This window comes from Panulirus ornatus, chromosome 1, assembly GCF_036320965.1.
Source record: "Panulirus ornatus isolate Po-2019 chromosome 1, ASM3632096v1, whole genome shotgun sequence".
In the NCBI taxonomy this organism is placed as follows: Eukaryota; Metazoa; Arthropoda; class Malacostraca; order Decapoda; family Palinuridae; genus Panulirus; species Panulirus ornatus.
The window spans coordinates 10,243,212-10,263,000 of NC_092224.1; the positions used below are offsets into that span (position 1 = coordinate 10,243,212).

The following is a 19,789-nucleotide window of genomic DNA, read 5'->3' on the forward strand; positions in this document are numbered from 1 at the left end:
TTTCTTACCCTATTGCATGTTCAGTTCTGATCGCTTAGGATGTTTTCAACTTCATCTTTCCATCTTCAGTTTGTCTTCCCCTTCTCCTTGTCCCCTCTATTTTTCACACAAATATTCTCTTTGCCAACCTTTCCTCACTCATTCTCTCCATATGTCCAAACTATTTCAGCACATCCTCTTCAGCTCTCTCAGCCACACTCTTCTTATTACCACACATCTCTCTTACCTTTTTATCATTTACTCGACCAAACCACCTCAACAGCACACATTGTCCTCAAAAGTTTCATTTCCAACACATTCACCCTCCTCCGCACATCCTCATCTAAATCCCATGCCTCGCATTCACTCAACATCGCTGGGACTACTATTCCTTCAAACATACCCATTTTTGCCTAGATAACGACCTCTCTTTCCACACATTCTTTAATGCCCACAAAATCTTTACCTTCCATGATTCCATTTGCCGCCATATCCACTCCCAGCAATCCAAAGCACTTCACTTCTTCCAAATCTATTCTATTCGAACTCACACCCCAACTAACCCATGTCTATCCTGCAGAACCTGTTTACCTTGCTTTTATTCATATTTACCCTCAACTGCCTATTTTTCCACACTCACAGTGATTCAATCACCAACTTCTACAATTTCTCACTCGAATATGTCATCATTGCTGTGCCAGTTGCAAGCAACAACTAATTCTATTCCCACGTCTCCCGCCCCTTCATCCCCATAGACCCTTGCATTTATCGCCCTCACCAACTCATTCATAAACAAACTAAACAGCCATGGTGACATCACGCACCCCTGCCATAAACCAAAATTCATCTTGTACCGTTCACTCTCATCTTATCTTACTCACACACTTGCTTTACACTCTTAATAGAAACTTTTCACGGCACTATCAGCTTTTCTCCCACACCATATATCCTTGAGACCTTCCACAAGGCATCTCTAACAACTCTATCATATACTTTCTTCAGATCCATAAATGCCATTTACAAATCCCTCAGTTTCACTTAAGTATGCCTCGCACACATTCTTACATGCAAACATTTGGTATACCCACACATCCTCTATACTTCTGAAACCACATCGTTCTTCCCCAGTCTTACGCTCTGTGCATGTCTTCACCCTCTCAGGCACAACTCTCCCATACAACTTACCAGGTATATTCAACAAACTTATACCACTGGAGTTTGAACTCTCATCTTTGTCCCCTTGCCATTCTATAATGGCTCCATACATGAATTCCACCAATCCTCAGGCACCTCCCCGTGATCCAATATATATATATATATATATATATATATATATATATATATATATATATATATATATATATATATATATATAATCATTCATAAGCAAGTGCAGGATATCAAATCCCTCATCTCTAACCCTAAGACTCCTCCCAAGTCCTGAACCTGTTCCAGTATAACAGTGGGGCGACATTAATATCAGGCTCATTTATAGAAAAGAACTGGTAAAAGTTCTTTCATATTTTCCTGAATATTAAAAATGTCAGGGACACATCCAACCCAGGTCTTACCACCTTTCTGGATATGAGGAAAAATTTCAACATTCTAGAACTCACCTACTATACAAGGATCACAATTATATATATATACAATGACTGAAATGACAAAACCCTCCAGACCTCATTAGTATACCAATCAGTGTGAGCCAGATGCTGGTTTACATGACACATTTAAATAAAGACACACAGTACCCAGACCCCTTCATAAATGTGGCAGTCAACCCATCATAATAACCACATATAGACTCGTCCTCTAATCGTAGTTCACTGCTGTTACAAGGAGAGACCTACGTTCTCGATACGACTGTGTGTTACCATGACCTAGCACGAGAGGTGGTCTTACAAGGATCTAACCTCAGTAACTACCTCTGTGAACCCCTCGTACAGTGCCTACCAACTGTTACTTGTGAAAACCTACGTGAGCAATATAATGGATAACATGGCCAAATCCTCTTAGTTCATAGCTAAATGAAAAACTGTAGTTAGTTAATCTTAGATTCAAAGCCCTGGCCATACAAGGCGGACATACCTATTCCGTCTGTAGGACACTTAGGGTCTACGTTCACTTCAGACGCAAAATCAAGTCTCTTGCTCAGTATAAGTTTTTTTTTTTTTAAGACTTGGAATCGCTTGGTTTATATCGGCAAGAATCTCTGTCTGCAACAGACCCAAGATATGTTCATAGTAGTAGTGAGAAGTTAATTTACTGGCAACACTCGGAACCTGTGCATACTTGACCCAGGACATGTTTATGTCGGACAATAAAACTGTGTTGGTAGCATACTCGGTCTTTCTGCCTCTTGACAAAATCCAGATCCTTATGTTAGCAGAATTAGGATCAGTCCTATTACACATTACCCCTAGTATAGCAGATCCTGACATCCTCCTTGCATAGCAGACTTGGATCTTTGTTAACAAGAGAGTTTCTCTCTCAGTCCCCTGCCACCCTGGCAGGCAGGAGGCGGGATATATCTTATGGGTTTTTTCCTTCTGTGAGCCGGTGATGACGCAGCGACGCTCTAAACATAAGCCGCTCTTTCGTCCTGGGATTTCGTCAAGACGGTCTTGCTGGGGAAGTGGGTTTAACATGATGGGGTCCTTATGTGTCGTGGTGATAATGGCTGGAGACATTAATGTTGGCTGGCCTGCTGGTGATACATGTTGGTGATACGCTTGCTGGCCTGCTGGTGATACATGCTGGTGATACGCATGCTGGCCTGCTGGTAATACATGCTGGTGATACGCATGCTGGCCTGCTGGTAATACATGCTGGTGATACGCATGCTGGCCTGCTGGTGATGATACTGGCTGGTGATACCCGTCTTGGCCTGCCTGGTGGTGATATATTCTGGTGATATATATATGCAGATGCTGAGATCCATATGTATGTACACGAGACAAAAACTGCGACTATACAAGCTCGTAATATCCCGTTATATATCTTGAACTAACTGCAGAAGTGGGGGAAAAAACCCTCAGAATACCATACTCCCCTGATATCCTCTGTAAATATACTCACCATCTTGTCGTAATGGCATGTGAATGATGGAATGAACGGTCATTGGGTAAGTGTGAGGTTTCAGATCTCTAGCTTGCCATCTTCAGTAAGCAGATAAATGCTGAAGGTAGGGTCAGCAGGAAGCAGTACACAGGTGGCAGGTGGTGAGGTGGTGCCGAGCCGTGTAGCTGGTGGCGATAGCAGACAACAGACAGGCTGCTGGGGCAACACACATCTCAGTCAGTGTGGCCAGCCAGGGGGATTGGCACAGGCCGAGGTGTTGATCCATCCTCTTTATTAGCTTCAGCAGTTCCTATGTAACGCTTCCCTCCCTCTCCCGCGCCCTCTGTCCCTCCCTGCCCCCAGCACCTCCTCCTCCTGCTGCTGACGATGATGCTGGTAGTTTCTCCTGATGATGTTAATGCTACTGCCGGGGGCCGCCGGCCGGGGCTCCCTCTGCTGATTTTGCTTTGTTTCTGCTGCTGTTTCTTTATGATGCTGTAGCTATCACTGCTGATTCTGCTGGTGCTTCTACTTCTCATGCAATCATCCCAGCTACTGATGCTATGCCTATTGCACTTGATCGTTGATTCTTCTACTTCGGTCGCCTTCAACACAACTAGCGTAGCTACTTCTGTCACCTTCACTACAGCTGCTACTTCTACTTCTCTCACCTTCACTTCAACTGCTGCTTTTGCTACTAATTACATGGTTTCTTTCATTTCTTATCTTCCTTCTCCTAATAAGATGATGTTCATTTCACTTACTAACATTCCTACTGGTGTTGCTCCAACTTTTGTCAATACTAGTGATTTTGCTGTCGTTCCAACCAGCAGATTCGGATCCTCCGGGTTCTTGTCTGCTCCCTGTGGACGTCTGCAACTTCTTCCATCATCACGCTCTCCTTCCTATGCAACCATACCCTCCCTCCTAGATTACCACACCCTCCCTCACCGCACTACTCCCTCCCTCCCTAGCCATCCCAGCTTCTTTCACCACCACCATTCCCTCCCTCCCTCCCTTCATGGCCGGTGGTATAGCCTCTCACCCCTGCCAGTTTCCTCTTTACACCTTCCATAGTGCCGGCACAACCTTCCCCCTAAACCATACGATAATTCATAGTATTTTCCCAAAAATATATCAGCCCCAACAGCTCACAGTTTCCATCCTGCCAAGAGGGGGTTAGTGATCGTGCGTCTGGCGTCTACCTCACTGTGTCCGCAGACTAGGAACAGATTGACGGACAGACAGGAGCGCATTTTTATAATATGACTTACTGCTTCTGCAGTTCCTCCTCTTTCTACTATCATTACTGCTTCTACTAATCCCTTTTGTCACTAGTACTACAACTGCTGCCACTGATGCTGCATTGCCATCTGCTGTCACAGCTATTGAATACCTGTGACTCTGGTACTACTGCTGGTGAAGATAATGTTAAGGACGGGGATGAAGGTGGAGGTGCTTCTGTTGGTGTTGTGGCTGATGGTGATATCGATGGTGGTGGTTGTGATGCGAGTGGTGGTGATGCTGTTTGTAGCAGTGGCACTAGTGACGTGGATGGTGTTGGTAATTTGGGAGGTGACGTTGGTGGTGATGTGGTGGGTGGTGTCAGTGGCTGTGGTGTTTGTGTTGTGGTGTTGTGGGTGGTAGTCTTGGTGGAAGTTATGATGGTGGTGTTACTGTGGGTACTGGTGATGTTGTGGGTGATGGCGGTGGTGGTGTGGGTGTTTGTAGTGGTGATGGTGTTGGTGGTGGTGGTGCTGCAGGTGACTGTGGCGTTTTGGGCAGTGGTAATGTGACTGACGGTGGTGGTGATGGAGATGTGGGTGATTATGGTGGAGTTCTTGTAGGTGGTGGTGATGGTGGTGTGACTGACTGTGTTGCGAGTGGTTGGTGGGGTGCTGTAAGTGGTGGTGGTGGAGATGTTGTGCGTGTTGTTGATAGTGGTGGGGCAGCGGGCGATGGTGGTGACGGTGTTGTTGATGATAACCCAGATGGTGTGGGCAATGGTGGTGTCACTGGTGGTGATGTTGGGGGATGCTTATACCATCAGTGAGCACCAATACGGAAGCTGTGGACACGTATCTTGCTTTTACCGTCGCTTCTTAACCCAACCTGATGACTTAAGGCCCCCAGCATCACTGTACTGAAGTTTATAAATCTGATTTACCTACTGGAGGCGCAGGGAAGGAGAGGCCACCTGCGTCATTGTTACGGCGAGCACGTCCTCCTCCGTCGCCAGCGTGTCCCTCCATCCCTCCCGCCATCCCCTAAGAGGAGCCCACAAGACTCACCTGCGGTAAGGCCTCCCCGTTTGGCGCCTCAGGAGGCGGGGGCGGCTGCGGCTGGGAGTAGCGGTGGTGCGGCGCGCGGGCGGCCTGACCCGTGGGCACGTCCAGGGACCTCACCAGAGTGGCCACGTCGGAGCGGCCTTCGCACGAACGACAGATGTTGCACAGGGAGTCGTACCTCCGGCTCTGCTCCAGCGCCTGGTGGGAGGCAAGACTCAGTCAGTGGTGGATGGTGACTTAGTCAATGGTCAGTGTTGGATGGCGCCGGGTGAGAGGGAAGACTCGGTCAGTGGTGGATGGTGGATAATGTCCGGTGAGAGGAAAGACTCAGTCAGTGGTGGATTGTGACTCAGTTAGTGGTAGATGGTAACTCAGTCAGTGGTGGGTGATGACTCAGTCAGTGGTAGAAGGTAACTCAGTCAGAAGTGGGTGGTGACTGAGTCAGTGGTGAATGGTGACTCGTTCAGTGGTGGATGGTGCCGGGGACCTAGAGCATCTAGGGGTAGGAAGGCCACACGAAAGAGTGGTATAGACCTTTGTTATACGTGGAATTTATGTGTTTGTGGTCGTGGTGAAGACAAAGTGGTACAGGGGGGATGGTAATCAACACATGGACGATAAAATGGTCTTAAGTGATAAGCAGAGATAACTGGAGCTGGCGGAGAAAGAAATGTAATTATTTGTATAGGCAATAATTCCACAGGAAAATGAAACACGCTAAGTTCCCAAGTGCACTTTCGTGTAATGATCACATCATCAGGGGAGGTACAATAATGATATAGAAAAGTCAGTTGATATACAAGGAAGAGACGTAGCTAAGACACAGCTAAGACGAGCACCACTGTGACCTCTAGCAATATTCGTGTGTGTGTGTGTGTATATATATATGTACATATATATATATATATATATATATATATATATATATATATATATATATATATATATATATATATATATATATATATATATTCCTATGAGTCCACGGGGAAAATGAAACACGATAAGTTCCCAAGTGCACTTTCGTGTAATAATTACATCATCAGGGGAGACACGAGAGAGAAATACAACAGTCAGTCGATATACATCGAAGCGACGAAGCTAGGACGCCATTTGGTAAACATGCGATGGTCCAAGACACCAAGAGTCTTGTTGATTCTCCCTCTTAATAATGATTTTACTTTACTCCCCATGTCTCGTAAAGCCTTGGCATTGATGACAACAGCAGCAGGCACCTCATGCCATCCTTCACTGATCCAATTTGTAAGATAAGGAAATTCCTTTATCATTGTGAAAACTCTCCCTTTTAAGGTATATCCCATACCTTTTGTTTACGGGTTCCCTAAGTACAGTGCTTCTGAACACTGTAGCCACAAAAGCTATCAGGCCTCTTGAACATGAGATATGTTCATTAACTCATCACAAAACTTTCCTTTCTGGGTAAACATTGGATTCATTTCACTAAATCCTGCTAAAGTAGCATTTCTTTTTTTCCTCATTACCTATTCTAGAATTCATTTGAGCGTATCAGAGTCCTTTTGATATTTTTGAGAACAGAAATCAGCTACATACGTTCAAGATCTGGGCAGATAAGTTCTGACCTTCCTTGACAGTCATACGGGGTCAATTAGTTCTGACCCTGTTAGAGGGACAGAAGGTCAATAAGTTCTGACCTTGTTAGAGAGTTATACAGGGTCAATAAGCTTTGAACAACAAGGATTCGAACCTATGCGCTTGACCCTGGGCGGCCCGTGAATGCGGCACGATCAGAAACGCTAATAGCTACACCACAGGAGTTCCCAGTGGTAGCCATACAGGAATCGTCTATTACCTGATCCCCTGTGGTATCTATACTAGAATAGTCCATTAACTACTCCCCTGTGGTAGCCACACCAGAATCGTCTATTACGTGGTCCCCCTATGGTAGCCATATTGGATTCGTCTATCATCTGGTCCCCTGTGGTAGCCATGGTGTAATCGTCCATCACCTGATCCCCTGTGGTAGCCATACTAGAATCGTATATTCCCTGGTCCCGTATCGTACTCATACTGGAATTGTCTACTACCTGGATTTCCCAGTAGTCCAAAATGGTCCAGGTTTAGACTGTACCTAGTTTTTGACGGCCTTACCTTTAACCCTAACCTTACCCAAGGCATATAATTCTTCCAGGAGAAAAACTATAATCTCTAACTACCATATGTCTAAGTTTACATCCGTATGATAGCTCCCTTCGTTTAACGTGCGTTTACTGCCTTTCCAGCAATCTCTAAGCTTCATTTCCAGGTTTCAGAGCCCTGGGCACTTTCCCGAGAAAGAGAGCTTCTACGAGTATTTATGAGAAAAATTTGGCAAAAAGGCAAGACTACATCGCGTAGCGCTCAACGCAGGGAACTGTCGTGTGCGAGATGAAGCGACTCTTGTGTTTTGTGGACTGAACGCCAGTAGCCCCACGCGTGGGTGGGGCAGAAACAAAAGGGAGCGATCTTGGCCACAGGAGAGAAACGTGACAGCCACTGGACTAGCTAACTCTTCCAGTACCCAAGAGAGAGAGAGAGGAAAAAAATGAGAGAGTTCGGGAGATACAAAGTGATTCGAGAGAGAGATAGAGAGAGGTCTAAAGCGACTGAGGACGGCCGGCACCCCCCTGTGATCACAAGTGGCCAAGTACCCTTCTAAGCCTAGCTGAGGAGGAGGGACGTCTGGGGAGACTGAGAGAAAAATGCCAACTTATCTCTCTCAACGTCGTCGCAAGGTACCCTCCCACCCCCTTTCCAGACGGCTCTCCAGGACAGGAGCCTCGCCCACCAACACCGGCTCCCGGGGATGACAAAGGACCGGGGCAGATAACAGGTAGTTACAGTACAGGACACGCTAACACACACCCTCGCCTGACGCAGGGTCACAGAGACATTTAAACAGTGATCTAGAAACTGAATGTTACTGGCCGACGAGCGGGTATACAAGACGCTTAATGAGTCCAGTCGTTATACTGGTCCAGGTCTGCTTCAGAGGGAAGGATGAACTTATACGGAGAGGGTCGCTACAGCAAGAACAGGTTACAAGGGCTGGCCGCTACAGTGAGAGATCTTTGTATAAGTGTGGATCGCTAGCTAGGGTCGAGAGGTTCTTACAGAGGATCTCTGGCTGTCAAAGAAGGGCAGGAAGGGAGGTTTGGTCAACGGCGGTGGTCAGGGAGGATAGGAGGGTAGGAAGGGAGGTTTGGTCAACGGCGGTGGTCAGGGAGGATAGGAGGGCAGGAAGGGAGGTTTGGTCAACGGCGGTAGTCAGGGAGGATAGGAGGGCGGGAAGGGAGGTTTGGTCAACGGCGGTAGTCAGGGAGGATATGAGGGCGGGAAGGGAGGTTTGGTCAACGGCGGTAGTCAGGGAGGATAGGAGGGCAGGGAGATTCGGTCAACGGCGGTGGTTAGGAATATGGGGAGGGGGAGAGAAGTGACGTGTATCCCAGGATGGATGATAATTTCTCTCCATCACGATCACTTTCACCGTCCGTTCCCTCGGGCAAGAGAGACACGCACAGCCTCCCTCACATCACTTCCACACGTCCTCAAACCAGCCCAGTGTGCGTCTGGTGAAACATGGCATTAACACAGCTCACCCTTCCTTGTGACGGGACGAAGACCTGCTGGGGCTTATAATTCTGCCCTAACTGCCTGGTTTGGGAGGGGAAAAGAAGAGGGTTGGACTGGGAAAGTAAAGTGGAGAAAACAGACTTCAGTTAAGTATACAAATGTATGATGCAATTTTAATAAAGTACTGGACTGGACCTATCTTTATCCCACTGCAACAGTGTATTCTATCCGCTACAGGCTCTGTGCTTGCTTCAATCACGAACACCCCTGTGTATGCCTCACTCACACTATCACAGAAACGCCTTCTCCTTGCATTCTTGGGTACCTAAAACCTAACTTAAGCTTTCAATCTGCACGTTAGCCTGATTCGTCACATTAGACCAACGTCTCCATGCTACACTGCTTCCATACAGCAACGGCTCCCGTCGTAAACCAGCTCTATATCATTTTTCCTAACATCATGTGAAGTAACTCCAGCCCTTAATGCGATCATCTCCTTACATCTACCCATTCCTACTGTGGTCTACCTTTCCTGCCCGCACCGTCGTTGTACTGTACACTGCTGACCAACATCATATCTCCCATGCGTTCTACATGACCATACCATCCTAACAGGACCACATCCAAATGCATGTTTATCATTTTTCATCACTAACATAACCTTCTCATCTTCCTACCTCATCTAATCTAATTCACGCTTTATACTACATTGACTCTAAAGAAATATCAAGTGTAAATGTAATGATAAGAATACACAAAACAGTCGACCTGCACACTAAATTCAACCCCAGCAGTAATATGGCACGTAAATACAAATAATCAATCCGAGTGTAGCAGTGGAGCGAGAGAGGTAGGCAGCCATTGTTGTAGAAGTGTGTTCAGGTGATGCAGCGGACCTGCTGGGTACATCACCTTTATATCTTTACACTGGGTCAGGGGAACAACACACGACCCACATACATGCTGACGTCTCCCGTCTAAGTAATCATTTAGTCTACAATACCCTTCCATTATCAAGAACATATGGAAAAGACTTACATATGTTTCTATGTAGAACTATGAACAACGGAATTCCGCTATGATTATGCATCAATCAAGGAAGACAAAATTAATGTTAGCATATTTCAAAAAAATGCCGCAGATTAATAAAAGATAGCAGATAATCCTACATGCGTCATTACTCCATACTAGAATTCATAACGTCACCAAACAACGTTAGTCCGTTGCCCTGTCCAACTTGCTTATAGAAAACCGACGCCATCAGAGAAAACGCAGTTCTTAGGTTGGTAGACTATGGGAAATGTGAACCTGAAACCATCTAACAAGTTCGACATAGGTATTAAGGTTTAATCTTTAAGGACTAATATATATATGCAGATATTCAAAAAACTAAATAGCTGATTAAATCATAACTAAAATATTTTCAGGGCAACTATTGCGAATATAAAGGTATCACTTAAAACATTGCCTAATATAACTGAATTATTGAAGTCTACTGACGCATTTTCAGTACTGAATACACTAAAAATAGCAAACAAAACGCAAACCGATACAAACAATAATCTTGCTCTCCATACTTCCTCGACAGCCATAGTTGTAGTAGTTTACGTGACGTGCGAGATTTGTTTGGGGCAACTGTTTTTTGTTGAACATGTCTGTTTTACATAATCTCTTTGTCACCATTTTGATGATACTTTGAGTAAGAACTATTCTTAGCCATTTCCATTTACATTAATCCAACTGGCAACAGATTCTGCCATGAATCATTAAAATCAAATGCAAAATTAGATATTACTCTCCTATGTTTTCAATCATGTGCTGATCTATCTCATATAACATGATACTAGGAGTGCTATAACAAACCATTTTGCCATCTTATTCACACTAGGTTTGTAATCACTATCGCTGAAGTGATGGTCAGGCGACTGGGCTGGCTACAGGGTTAGGTTGCCTTCTATGGCTATGCTCTGCAGGCAATGTAGGCTACAATACTAATACGTCTCCGTATGAAAGGAAATGTTTGTTGCGTATGGCAGTCTACTTGAGAATCATGGATTCATCTACGTCTTGGATTCTCTACATACACGCTCCTTGCTCTTGTCCTTTATGTATCTTATGCTTCCAAAACAAGTGATCTACGTTTGAAGTTCGTGACGTTTCCTCACAATCGCATGTGCTCTGAACGTATGTACCTTGTGACGAGTTGATTACACAATGCTTATACATATCCCCCCTGAGATAAATACCTTATATACATACTCCCTATAATACCCTGGGGACATGCTCACATCTCGTTGCCCCATCAATCCCCTCTGCATTTGAAAAGTTAAACTCAAAGTTGTTGCAATTTCCATAAATTACATAAATCACATAGAAATATCTGGTGAGAGGTATAGGAATTATAAATTCATAAAGGTCCAAGGCTTAAGATTCCACTTTCTTTTACAATGGAAACTTCTGAGACTTTAATGATATATCACAGCAGGGAGTTAAGGATTATACCCATGCATATAATCCTCTGTTTTGACCTCACCTCTTCAGCCATTTTCTGTTTAACTGTACGACTTGATCTCAAAGAAAACTTCGCCCGTGACTGGAACCATCAACTCTAAAAAGTGAAATCACACTTATCTGTGTGGTGACCAAACGTCACAACTTAAAGCAACAACAACAATGCCTCCAGTGTAACGGTCAGGGAGCCTGCGAATACAATGTTGCCGCTTACTACAATAATACAATGTTGCCACTACTACAGTAATACAATGTTGCCACTACTACAATAAAGTAAACTTGATGAAGTTGCCCCAATGCGATGGGTAGTCAGGTCCCAAAAGGGTATCATTTTGTATTAATGGACCCTAACGATAATTGTCACACCTCAATTCACGCTAAGCTTCAACACATTAGCATTATATTCCGTTTCGAAAGGGATTAGCATCTACTTACTAGTGTATCTGTAGGCGTCAGAATTCAGATTCTTCATTCCATTTCGAAATTGTGATTTAATGACCTTTTCTGTTCCCTTACATGTACTACTTAAACCAACCTTTGTCTGCAGGTGTTGGCTTTGTCTGTGGACGTCATTTAGTCTTGCACCTTCTACCATTATCAGGTTCATGTTCTCCAGTCTTCTTGAGATTATCTATTGCCTGATAGACATCTAGATGTTTCATTATCTATATCAAGACAAATTCTGTGCGGATAGAACCTGTATTATGACTGCCTGGAAACTTGCTTCCCTTCTTACTGTAACCATCTTTTGACTCGTAATTTTAACTGAAATACAGCTTTTTCTCTACATATGTTTTTCGCCATCTGTTGCCCAGTTCTTTAATCATACTTCTTTTCTCCTCATTCTCCCCTGAAAATTCGAGACTTCCTATTCAATCTCCCGTCTTGCAGTTCCTATACATCATTTCCTCTTCAAGTTTCCATCTATAGTTTCTGTTTGACCGACTGCCTACTCCGAGCCTAGCACTGAGCCAACTCTGGTACCTTGGGCGGTAGAGCCAGTGTGGGTATAATTTGTGATTACTATTTGTGTGTTACAAGGAGAGAGTTTTTAACTCGTGTTGCCTCGTCTCTTAACCTTACATATACGTACCATGTCTTTTACTCCTATGTATGCATATGTATGTACACACATAGCTCAGCTAAGCCCAGGTACATAGTGTATGCCTACGTGCGTTCTCAAATGTACCACTGATTTTGCTTGTGGGGAACCTCCAGTCAGCACCAGTATTTTCACTGTCCGGAACTTGACAAGATTCGCCTTTCTTAACCTCCGGCTTCTAAGCTTTCGTTTCCTATCAGCACCATTCAGGCAGAGAATTCATGTCCCCACCCAACTTGCATGGGTTCTACTCAGCCGGATATGAGGATATCCCCGCCTTTGACGTTCTTGACAGTCGTAATCGAAGTGATCCCCTGGTGTCTCCCCCTCACCTGAGAGCACAGCAGAGGAGGGAGAATGACCACACACACACACACACACACACACACACACACACACACACACAGGTCACACCGCTGAGTAAAACATACCCATCCACAGCAATATTTTCAACTTACTTCTGGTGGAGGAGTTATCCCATTTTTTTTTTTTCCATTAGTCACCATTTTGGAACACAAATATTGGCATTTCCTTCCTTCCTGATTGAAGTGTCATATACCTAAACACTACTGTCCTTTCCACACCAAAGGGCTTATCCGTGTGACTGAGGACTTCAAACCATTCCAGACAGTGGCAAGGCACTAGTGTCAAACACCTGGACTAGGAGACTTGGTTTCTTCTGCTTGACTTTGCTAAAGGCATAATACTCAGGTCAATGACTTTCCCATTTTCTTCCTACATCAACGACTCAGTGATCCACATGTACTTCTTGATTCAAGGATTCTGAGAATTTGTGAAGACAAGCTGATCAAAATACACTAACGGTACTGGAATATGGGAGGGGAGGGACCTGGAAGTGTTACACACGAAAGAAAATATAAGCGTATGGGAAATATTGACACGTCCCGAAAAAAATATATATATTTTTCATTAAAGAAACCTGGGAGGTTAGCAGGTCAAACCACCTGCACCGCGATGTTTGCTGAACATCTCACGAATTCACTAATGGGCCCAAGTTGTTTGTCTGGGAAAATGAGGTCCGGACGTTGGCGAATTGGATGATAAAAATCCCCTCCCTGACGCTAACTGCATCAGACGAATGCAAGAATGCGTAATGTATGTAGGAAAGGGCACGAAAACCCGGGTGGACTGCTACGTGTACGATCCAGTGTTACGTTCTCTATAAATATGCTCCTTGTGGTAAGGTCATTACAAATACGATCCCTGGTGTCACCCTCGCTGACATACATACTACAATACCGGTATAACTACGGTGCACATATGCTCCGAGTATTACTCTCCTCACACTTATGTCCCCTTCTCTTAACTACAGGTTTTAGGACTATCCGAAATGTATGTGTGATCTATACAGGACGGAACACACACACACACACACACACACACACACACACACACACACACACAATGACACAAACACACAGACGTAATGGAAGAGAAGTCACCAGGTGGTACAGATGGTGGACGTTTCAATGCCGGAATCAGCCTTCATATACAGTGTTGATATTCTATGGACCTCTACTTGTGATCACCAAGTACTATAGACGAATCACAGTTGGAGAAGAGACGCGTAAACACAGAGATGATTGAAGAGAGGATAAAGAATATGGGAGGAAGCCATATTGACTGGAATACCTGCTTTCGAGACGGATGGGAGGCTGAAAGCCTCAGCCTAGGAATACAGATGAGCGTCGACAGATGTGTATCAAAAGTAGGTTAGAGAGAATCATGACTTGAGACTAATAGTTTCAGAGGTGTGGAAAGGCAAAAGGAACACACACAGACACACACACATACACATAGAAGGAGACACAGAAGCCAGAACGCATGCAAGAGGGGCCAGAACTTAATACATCAGGACAAAAGGAAAGTAATTAGGTATCAAAGAAGTCAATATATCTTCTAAACAATTTCATCTTTTCCTTTGGGACAAACAATCTCCGAAGAACCAAATAATTACATTAAAAACCTCAGATAGAATAGCTATTTACAAAGAAGAGGACATATTTGAGGGACTTGACACGATTTCAAATTAAATTTATTCTCGAAGACTCATAAGTCCCAAGGCTACCAGACTGGAAGGGAAGAGGTACCCTTAGAAATACTGAAGTGAACCCACTGGAATTCAGGAGGCGTCTCATGAAGAGGCAAGACCCGCACACGAAGCTCATGGTCCTGATGGAAGTTCACAAAGTGTGCCCAGCAGAATACAAAGGGGTCCTTTGACAAACCACTGACCGTGTCTGGAATTTACCTCAATAAAACCAATGTTCCAAGACAATGGAGGAGAACCAGTGTAGTGTCGGTATATACAAAGGGTGCAAGAAGGATCTGATACTGTCTCCAACAGAAGAGGGATGAGGCAAAGGGAATACAAAGGAACTGAAATAGCAACAAACTACATGCGTACTTTCGAGGCTGTTTGTGATGGTGGAAGATACCAGAAACTCACAGATTAGAGTGGTGAAAGTTAGATGGTATACAGATCATTCAAAAAGAGTATAACATGCACGACATCAATGTGACTCTGGAGGAGCGAATAGTGTAAGTTGTGGACTTGAAGTGAAATATGTACCAAGTCTATTATCAAACGTATCTCTAGTACTGCTTTCAGCCACTCTCTCTCACTGGTAAATCATTCCATTTGTTAACAATCTTGTTGAAGAAAAAGTATTTCGCCTAATTCGAGGTAAATCGTTTGCCCACGAGTTTGCATCCATTACTACGAACGAAATCAGAAGAATCAAGTCTTAAGTAACTTGTTAGATCAAGATTACCAAGCCTTTGATAATTCTGTATACATGTATTAGATCACCTTTTAACCTTCCCATTTTTACGTTAAATAGATTCAAGTCATTTGATCGGTTCTCACACCATTTTCTTTTTAGTCCAGGAATCATCTCAGGAATCATCTTTGTATCCCGACGCTGTTCTCTCTCCATTCTGTCTATGTCTAAATCTACGGAGGGTGACCAAAACTAAACAGTATTCGAGAAGGGGACGATCTAATATATTCGAAAGCGTACGGATGATTTCCCTAGATTTATATTCGAAGACCTTTCCTATGACTAAGACTTTTATTTATTTATTTATTTTTTCTTCACTGCTTCTGTACAGTGCTTTCTTGGTTCTAGGTTACTAAAGATTATTACACCCAAATCTTTTACCTCATTTACCTTCTGTCGTTCAACAGACTTCATACTGTAGCATGCCTTTTGGTTTATAATACCGATAGGTAAAATCTACATTTATGATTCATTTGTCACTTATGGGTCTACTCCATCAGCTTGTTTTTGTCAGATGCGAACCTGTAGACATTCAAGTTCATTTGTAGGTCTTTTCCCCAGCTCTGTATTTTCAAGGAACTGGCATCATTGATATATACGAGAAAGAGAAGTGGTCCCAAGACTAACCCTGGCAGCACACCACTTGTTACTTCAAACAATTCTCAGGCTTGACCAATTATCTTTGACTAAGGCCAAACAACCAATTTTCTGTCCACCTAATTATAACCCCATCAGTGCTATGTGAATTAGTTTTCGCTAGTAACTTAATGCGTTTTTTGAAGATCTACATAGATGACATCAACTTTATTTTCATCACACATGTTCATTATCACATGAAAAAAAACAAGCACATTTGTCGGACATGAACAATTTCGACGAAAACCACGCTGGAAATCGTATATCAAGTGGCGGTCTTTTAAATGGCTTAAAATTTTATTCAAGAATGATGGTTTCCATGAGTATTTCAACTACAGACGTTAAGCTAACTGTACGATAACTTCATATTTTGAATATCGGTGTTACATTGGCAACCTTCCATTCATCTGAGACGTTTCCCGTAACACGTGACATTGAAAAGGGCAGTCAAGGGCTTAACTATCTCATTTTTCGCCTGTTTCATTGTCCTCGGATAAAACTCATCAGGTCCTGCCCTTTTATCTATTTTCATTCCGATTATTGCTGAAAGTATGTCCTGCTTTTGTCAATGTGTTGAAGATCGTTCCCTTTCCTTAATGATATTGAATTCCGGGACATGGATTGTGCCTTCGATCGTGAATAAAGATGGAAACAAAGTCACTTAAAAGATTTTTGCTATGGCTTCGTCGCCTTGAACCATCAGTTGTCCGTAACTAACGGACGAGCTGACTGAGTAAAGTATCCTGCTTTCAACGTTATTGTAAAACTCCTCAAATCTTTTCCCTATAGGCAATACATGCTCCATGTTGACATTTATTTTGTTGTATAATTCCCTTCGCTTCTCGGAGCAAATTCACATAACTTACTCCCAACATGTTGATCAATGGGCTCTTTGAGTTTCTTATGAGCTACTTTCTTAGAGAAGACACTTTATTTTCATTTTACCGTTCCTCCACCTTGGTTTCGTTTTCGAAATAGACCGTATACTACGTATTGGCACACCTGTTTTCTTTACTGCTTTGAAGGGTTTACTGAAGCTTTTCACAAGCTATACTCATGTCGTTTTCATTGACTATATCATCCCAAGTTTGTCAGTCAAGGGCAATGCGAAGGTCGAAATTTGTAGTTTTAAAACCGGGTATTTTCCAGCGACTTTCGTGTTGACCAACATCACTCAGTGTCGAAAGTGACTTCAAAGGTAATTTGTCGGGCAAGCACTTGTACCAAACTTTCCTCCCTCTTCTACATTAATAACAAGATCAGTTATATGTATTCTAAACTAAATCTTACATATCCTTGTAGCGAGTAGGTTTCTAGACTAAACAAAGCTGGTATCAGAGGATGTAAGCTACGAAAACAGAGAGTTTTCTGACTAGTAGAACAGTGTGTTTAGGGAGCCTTCTGTATTTTTTTTCTCATAGCTGGGAAGGATGTAAATTGGAGTCCCATAGTGATAAGTGCTGTGGCAACTACTCTTTTTTCATTTATCCAAGCTGGAAGATGCCGTGAGAATCTGGTCTCCTCATCTGAGGAGTCACACAACTGCTGGAAAGGCACGCACCATCAGTGGTACAAGAATTGGAAGGAATGAGTTACGAAGAGAGGAAGGAAAACCCGACTATGCTCACTATGGATGAGAGAAGTATGCGGAGAAACGTGATAATGAAACAAAGTTTGAGGAGACCAAGACGACGTCAACAGAAGGAAGTTCCTTGAAGTCCAGAGGAGATCCAGAACAGGAACTCATAACTGGAAGGTTATGCAAGAGAAGCGCACGGAGTGATGCAAGAAAGCAACGCTCCAGCAACACTGAAATAAGTGAGGGGAGGGGGAAAACAGACACGAGTGGCATTAGAAAATTCAAAAACCTTTACGATAGAAATGCAAGAAGTGGGGCTCCACCCTCTTCTCCCCATACATGCAACTGGGTAACTACGCACAAACCACCACCAACAGTAGGGCGGGTGGTGAGGCCAGCAGGCGGCAGTACTGACCTTAGCGGCGACGATGTCTGCTCCCTGGAGGATGCAGTCCGCTACCATGCTGCTCACGTCCAGGTACACCGACTCCAGCTCCTGCAGGAACAACCACCACAATAAGTAGCCATAACTCTCACTGTCATGTGAGGTGAGTAATGGAAAAATACAATGTTAGTTAAGAGTGTTGGTAAACCTGATGTGATGAATGCACATGAATCATTTGAATCTACAGCTAAATACACAGAAAATGATGCTATATCAAAATTTTATGAACTAAATATACATTCTCTTAATATCGATTTTGATATCAAACATATGATCGAGGCCATGTACTGGTCACCTGGCTACATACAGCTGGAAGCAGCAGATCTAGAATGTGGAGGACATGGTATCTAAGTAAAGATTCAAGTACAAGCGATCGTATGTGAGGCACAGACCACAGGCTGCACACTGGAAAATGGAGTCTCAAAAACATGTTGGACACACTAGATGATGCAAAGCATTTTGTGAGTTTTATCCAGTACATGTCTGAACAGAATTTGCTAACTCAAAATATAGCCTGGGACACATGTGTATTGGTTCTGGTCTTGCACGTTTTTATTTCTATTCGTGAAAAGAAAAATAGATGATTACTGAGACAGGATTCTTTCTGGACCAACATACAACACAATAAACATGGAGACATCACCTTGAACTTGTTCTTGTAAACACCGTCATCAACAAGGACTCCAGAAAAAGGAACAGTGATGACCAGCCTCTGTACAGTACTAACTAAGGACAGGTCGTTCGTATTTCAAGTGTCCTTCTGAGGCAGAGAACTGGTGGATCTTTCACCACCACATCTTCTAAACTCTACATTTCAGACCCACGCAAACGTCTGACGTCCATGGGACGTTAACATATTCTCGGGTCACATAAAGTCCACCCACATACTCGGGTTATTTATACTCCACTCGCTACCCAACACTTTTAGGCTTTGAGGTCAGTGACAGCTTTTGCGTAAGTTGTGTTCAGTCAGGTAACTTCTTACCTTCTGTCTACCTGGATATCTTAAAAAGCAGAATTGTGTATGCATTTAGTGTGTTTGGGATGTTCCATTTCGATCAACAGTCTTAAGCTTCCGGAAAGACTGACTTCCTTTTGGACATACTCAGTCCACATTCTCCAGCAGGTCACAATGAGAGATGAAACCTCTAGTGTCTCCTGCAATACTGACAGCGTTGGAGGTGCGCACACGCTGAAGCGCGTCCAGCGTGCGGACAATATGAACGCTGCCATACGTTAAGAACGTGGGAAAGAAACAGGGAGGGACGCGAGACCTCGTATATGCAAGGTTCCCATGGGATCATATCATCTACACTAGGACATGACAACCGATTTCACGGGAGTTACCAGACCGATCTCTAGGCGCTCCTGGTTTCGTCGCGGGCGAAAAGTTACCTTCGGCGAGGTTGAACCACAGGTGTAACCATTTCGTCCAAGAACTCTTCCCCTTAAAGGAATCCATCTCTTCCCTGTAACCCAACTAGGCTGTAGAGCCCCTGGAAAATAAGTTCTAAGGTGTCACATGGTAACAGTACATAAAACCCGAACTAATGCTGTTACTGACGTATAATCTCACGATCAAGGGTTCAAACACAGTGAAATATACAGTACAAAAATAAACTTGATGTAGAAACTGCAGATCATACGTATATCATACTATGAAATTTGCTCTTGCAAATTATCTTAAGCAAAGTCAGTTACTCATTACTGATATTTAACAAGATCATTACACCCCTTAATGCAAGGGGTACAGTGGAAACCTCGTCCCATGAAGTACAAAATCAGTTGATGTTC

General features: G+C 43.6%; 1 protein-coding gene across 1 annotated transcript in view; it reads right to left on the reverse strand.

Annotated features, from left to right (window-relative positions):
• Positions 1 to 19,789, reverse strand: part of Stacl (SH3 and cysteine-rich domain-containing protein) — an 898,939-nt gene that overhangs the window by 767,724 nt on the left and 111,426 nt on the right. The window contains exons 5-6 of the mRNA XM_071674332.1: positions 17,966 to 18,046; positions 5,331 to 5,525 (exon numbers count right to left, since the gene is read on the reverse strand). Coding sequence (XP_071530433.1) covers positions 5,331 to 5,525; positions 17,966 to 18,046 — 276 coding nt within the window. The remainder of the gene's footprint in view (positions 1 to 5,330; positions 5,526 to 17,965; positions 18,047 to 19,789) is intronic.